This window comes from Chiloscyllium punctatum, chromosome 7 (assembly GCF_047496795.1).
Source record: "Chiloscyllium punctatum isolate Juve2018m chromosome 7, sChiPun1.3, whole genome shotgun sequence".
Taxonomy (NCBI): Eukaryota; Metazoa; Chordata; class Chondrichthyes; order Orectolobiformes; family Hemiscylliidae; genus Chiloscyllium; species Chiloscyllium punctatum.
This window is the reverse complement of record NC_092745.1, coordinates 114,292,333-114,298,332: the sequence shown is the minus strand read 5'-3', so window position 1 is coordinate 114,298,332 and position 6,000 is coordinate 114,292,333. Positions and strand designations below refer to the sequence as shown.

Genomic DNA, 6,000 nt, shown 5'->3' with positions numbered 1-6,000 from the left:
CATTTTTCAAAAGTCTCAGACTAATCAAAGGTGAATGCATTAAAACATTATGCAGCATGATGGTGACACAGCCAACCCAAGGCGATCTCCAGGGTTGATCCCTGACATCTATTGGTATAGTTGCCTCTGGGCACAGTAGCAACAGCAGGGGCAGCAGGATGTAATAAAATGCCTTTATGTCCCGCAGCAAAATGGAGAGAATTGTTATCTATTTGTTCATGCTCTGTAGTGTGAAGAAGAACAGGAACACAGTCCCTCTTTTACAAGTCAGAGGGGACTGTGGCTGTTTGAAAAGATGATGAGAGATCAACCAACTCAGCAAACATTGGTAATTTAATTGAAAATCTTCTTGCTGTCTTTGGCCTTGTAATGAGATGTAAACGTTGAGTAATCAAAGTTTAATAAAAATAATTATTTTAATGTTCCTTGCTTATGGAAGCATTAGAATTGTTTTATGAAATCAGTTTCCCATTTTTTAGCCCCTTAATTTTGGCAGACACAAAAGAAGTATCAAGATCCCTAAATGCCCAAGTAACAGTTTAAAATGAAAGTAATCCTAATTCTGCCATTTTATTCAACAATGTTAATGGATCTTCCCTGCATGAAGCTGATAATGGACAGGATTCTCTGGTTCATTTAATGCAGCCACAGGATGCCTATACACACAAATTAAGATTTGGCACTGGTAACGATTTTCATGCTTTAAAACAAGCTGAGCTTGTGCACAATAAAATAAGACAATAGCTTGTCTTCCAAAGCTATATACTAATATTCTTTAGTCTTCTAGTTTAGCTGAGTTGTTAATCTATTTATTTTAAAATGCATTAATGTCTGTTTTATTAGAGTGTCACAGCTGTATGTCATACAGAATTCAGATTTTATTAACATCCAACCTGAGCTCCTATTCACCCTGCGTGCAACAGATAGTTGCTGGATGAGTAGTTGTTTTATCCTGACTTACTACCTAAAGTGTTACTGAAACGCTGGTATAGTAATATGTGTAATTTGTGTAGCATCATTTTAAATCTGACATTATGAAGCCAATAGGACCTGAAATCACTGCTTTTCTGCAGTTGGTAAGCACACTGTCTTCCTCTTCCCTTCCTCTTTGAAGTCATTGATTGTTGGTGAGATTTATTAGTGGAAGTATGCTAGGATCTCTGTGTAGATGAATTAACATGAAGCAAAAGGTCTTTCTCCATAATTCTCTTATGATGTAGTTGTACAGCACTCCGTTGCATGTCACAAGTTTCTATAGGAACTGTATGTATAAAATGCAGAATTAGAACATTCAATGGAAAAGTTGAAAATGTTTATAAAAAAAAAACACCGTGTACAACTTTAAGATAAGGGCAGAATTACCAACATGTTCTGGTTCAACTAACTCATCATCTAACACTCCTTCACTTTGTTTCCACTTCCCATGTGAGAACAACTAGTCACTAGAAAAAAACTTTAACAGTCAGCCATTGTAAAGCAATGGTACATTTTCTTTTACTAGATTACATTAATACACTTTCTGCACTGTAATTCTGCAGTACTGCATAAAATATCATTTGTAATTGTCTTTGTTTTTACATAAATCTATTTACACATTCTTGGTTGATATTACAGTAAGAAAATATATTAAATGACTGAAACCTTCCGGCAAAAGCAATTACCTTCTTATTTGATATTTACAACAACCAACATTTAAAGAAACATCATTTGACCATTTATCCATTATATGCTTGCAACTTTCAGGCATGGGGCCTGAACTATCACTTGGGGATAGTTACAAAGTCTTTTCAAAGAGTCTCCTCCAAGTATCATTATTTTGGCTACACGACACCTTTTAATGAAAATTAAAACCCATCGCAACCATGTTTCAAAGGATTAATATGAGACAACAGGAACATTCTTTGGAGTGCTTCCAAATTTTATCCTGCCATTAGTTACTTCTAAGAACTTATTTGGAATGTTAAACTTGTGCAAGCAGAAGCTACTGAAATCCAGTCCTAGGCAGCGAGTGGCTAAAACACTGACTGTTTCTTGATTATGGTTGAATATATTACGAAGTGTGCTTCGACAACAGACAATCTTCTAGGTTGTATTTCCAGGGATCTTTAGTGCTGTGCATGTCGAAGTGGTGATGGCGGTTCAAGTTTCCGTGACAAAGCTATCAAAATCATCATGAACTTTTCATAACGTTCACTTTGGTTAACCTGTGCTCCTTTGCTTCCCCACAACAGCCTCATTGCAAACTCTGTCTGAAATGTCTCAAGAAGTTCTTCATCTGACTCGAAACCTAAGAATAAAGAAATAAGAACATTCAGAAATATAGGGTATGAATGAGTACCACAGAAAGCAGTAGAAGTAACAACACCAGAGCATTTCAACATACATTTAGGTGATGTAGAAGACGTCAATACCTATCTATGGACGGATAAATTTGATGGGGAGAGGAATATCAAGCCCAGTCTACTTAGCCTTTGTTGACCTTCATTGTTAATAAATAGTTTTATCTAGTGATAAGGTGCATCATTTTGTCTTATTTATGGACACAATCTTTTCTGTACACAGTTGTTGGAAGTATGAACTAAGAATTGGCAGGCTTCCAGGCATTTTGACCCCTAGTGAACAAAGTGATGGTAAGTGGGTCTCAGGAACATATGAGATCACAAAACGCAGTTCGAAGTGAAATTGACAAACAGTTTATTAGTGCAGCGATATCGAGGAAGAGAAACTGACTAAGCTGAAATAGTACAGACAGTCTGCTCAGGCAGTCAAGAATTTCTCTTCCTAGAGCTGAGGATAAGACCAGTTTTTATAATAATGCTGTACAATAAGGCTAATTAGGAATGGGGAAAATACAATGTAACTGGAAATGGAATAGTTACAAGGATACTATCGGAAAATAGTTATCAGATGAATGTCCTGTTCCTTCACACAATGCAACATCCTGACAGTATTGAAGGTTCCATCCCTCTTCACAAATAGGTGTTAATGTCTCCTCTGAAGTGGTGAGGTGCTTCCATTGTCTTGTCCTGGGAGCATTGCTCTTGCTGGTGCCTTTCTGTCTGACCTGCTCTTTGTGTGGCTTTGGTATTGCTGGGTTGTGAAACTAGCCTTGGGGCTTTGGGATAGCTGTGTTGCTCTGACATTGTTAGTGGGAGCTTGAAGTGTATTCACTTGTCTGAAAGTGTTATCTAGTTTGGCTTGTCAGCCTGCTTGGTCCCTGCTGAGGTATTCTGGGTATTTTTTGGTACCGTTGGCCAATTTTGCTTTTGTGGGCCTATCGTGGGCTAGCAGGGTAGCAGATCTTTTCCCACAAAGAAGTAAACAGATGAAGGGCTGACGAGGAATTTAAATTAGAGTCAAATCAGGTACAAAGAGAGAGGGTAAGAAGACTGGATTGAGAGAAGTGAGGAATGGAAAAGAAAAAAAAGAATAAAATTACAAAACATTGTTATTGTCTAAAGGAATGAGGCTCCAAACTTATTTACTTTCTGGACCAGAGAATATAATTGAAAGTCATTATCAGTTATTGTTATTGTGCTCCTATTAGCTTAACTTTCTGTAGACATACTAATGTGAAAGTATAGCAACATCATGGAACTCCCTGGGTAGATTCAGTTTGAGATGTTTTTGTGTGGCTGATAACGGAACAGCGCATGAATAGACCAAAACTTGCAGTGATTCATAATCCAAAGGGAAGCTCTTCCCCACAAGTTGTTGTATTAATAGCATCGGGTATTAACTCTGTGACATTTTAGCAAATATAGTCCCATGTTCCTTTTTCATTCTTATATGGAATGGGAGGAATGGCCAGTGTTTATTGCCCGTCTCCAATTGCTGTTGTGAAGCTCGTAGTGAGCCACCTTCTTGAATGCTGCAGTCAATCTGATGTCGTTACTCCCACAATGATTTACTTTTGGCTTTTCTGTAATGATTTGATACAACTCTGGGCTTGCTCAGCATTTCTGAAGGCAATTACAAATCAACCGCATTGTGCGCAACGAAGACCAAATCAAGTTGGGGTAGCAGATTTCCTTTCTTCAAGGAAATGACCTTTCAAGGAAATGTCATGGTCATGATTACTGGGGCTAGCTTCTTAATGGTAGATTTATTCCATCATTGGGTTTGAACCTGTGTTCCCAAAGAATTAACATGCACCTCTGGTTACTAATCTAATAACATTACCATTATGTCACCATCCTGCACTGGAAAGGATAAATTGTTCTCAAAGTAGCAGATTACCTCAGTCTGAGGAAACTACATGACTGGCAAAAGAATCTCAGTTCACAAAGAAAATTTACAGCCCAGTCTTATATCAAAAACAATTCAGGAATTGCTTGGTAAAGTTTGGAGTAAAGTTATTTAAAAACACGCAGCTCAACAAATTGAGAATGTGGAACTGGTTATTTAAGAAAACATCATGGTGACCTTTATCATACAGCAGTTGTTCATGACATAGGAATTCCAGAACCTAATGTTTTTTTTTTGTGCAGCATTTAATTAAACTAATATTGTTACATGTGCGGGGTGTGGACATTCAGTTTCATCAATACTTATCAAAGTTCTCTCAGTTTGATCTCAAATCAACTGACTGCAATGTTTCTCCATTCAATAGTCGAGACCCTCACCTGCAAGAATCCGTTTTGCATTAGCTTCATACATTGCAGCATTGTATGTGAAGATGCGTGCCATTTCCAGGTGTTTGAGCATTATTTCACAGCCCTCATCAATGCTTTCCCATAACTCAGTGGCCTCAAAGGTGACAAACTCCCGCTCCATCAGAGTAATGAGAGGCATAATGTATGGAATTGTTGTCTTACTGAGTGCGATCTCCTCTGAAGGGGGGTAAAACAGACAAAACAATAAAACACCATCTAGCAGATCACAATAAGATGTTAAATAAATTGTTGTAAAAAAACAGCAGGTTGGCCAGCATCTGTGGAGAGAGGGCAGAGTAAACATTTTGGGCTCATACACCCTTCTTCAGAATGTTAACTCTGCTTTCCCTCCACAGATGCTGCCAGACCTACTGAGTTTTATACAGCAATTTCATAGTTGTTTGTTTTGTGTGTGTAATGTGGTAGATAACACTCTATTTAAACTGCTTTCAAAGTGATACAATTTCATTCTTCTCACAATTTTGCATAAGATCTCACCACAGCAATTCTTAAATTAATTTTAATCATAAATACTACAAATGCTTTTACTTCCTGCAATCTTCTCCAGAGAAACTGATTACCAATGGCTGCATGCTGGGTAACTGATATCTCACTGAAGTGCTTATTCTTCACTTTAGAACCCTGGGAAGCAAAGGGTCAGACAGCTATTCAATCAGCAGGGCCTGATCCGACATCCAGCCAACATCAAAGCACTGCTTTCAAACAAGTTAGCAACACAAATTACACCTTGTGTTTCTCCACTCCCTCCTTAACTAAGAAAAGACCTTGGGACTTTCCTGGTTTCCATGTGCCCTCTTCAGTAGTGTTTTTATTTGTTAATTGACAACTAACATTTTCATTTTACTAACTCTATTTTGGCTTGCACTGCTCTGAGATTTTGTGAAGCAGATTTTTGCAGGTGGAAAACTTCAATTAAAGACTGATTTGTATTTTTGATCTTTTATTGATTCACAGGTTTTGATTATTATTGCCCAACTCCTTGAGATGGTGGTGAGCAGCTTTATGTGGTGTAGCAGTATGAACAGTGCTGTTAGGGAGGGAATGCCAGGATGTTGCAACAGTAACAGTGATATATTTCTAGTCAAGATGGTGTGTAGATTGGAGAGGAACCTGCAGATGGTTTTCCCATCTGCTTGCTGCCTTTGACTTTTTAGGTGATAAAAGTTACGGGCTTGGAAGATGCTGTTGAAGAAACCTTGCTGAACGATGGCAGTGCATCGTGGTGGTTTTAATGAATATTTAACATGTTGGACGGGGTGCCTTGTCTTGGATGGTGTTCAGCTTCTTGTTGGTACTGCATCCATCCAGGCAAGTGGAGAATATT

At 38.1% G+C, this 6,000-nt stretch overlaps 1 protein-coding gene across 5 annotated transcripts in view; it reads right to left on the bottom strand.

The window, feature by feature from the left end:
* Nucleotides 1-1,332: 1,332 nt before the first annotated feature.
* bcar3 (BCAR3 adaptor protein, NSP family member) overlaps nucleotides 1,333-6,000 on the bottom strand; it is a 184,146-nt gene continuing 179,478 nt past the window's right edge. For all 5 annotated transcript variants that reach the window (XM_072574641.1, XM_072574644.1, XM_072574642.1 and 2 more), the window contains 2 exons: nucleotides 4,626-4,832; nucleotides 1,333-2,287 (listed from right to left, as the gene is read on the bottom strand). In XM_072574641.1, the coding sequence (XP_072430742.1) occupies nucleotides 2,106-2,287; nucleotides 4,626-4,832 (389 nt within the window). In that variant the 3' untranslated portion in view covers nucleotides 1,333-2,105. The remainder of the gene's footprint in view (nucleotides 2,288-4,625; nucleotides 4,833-6,000) is intronic.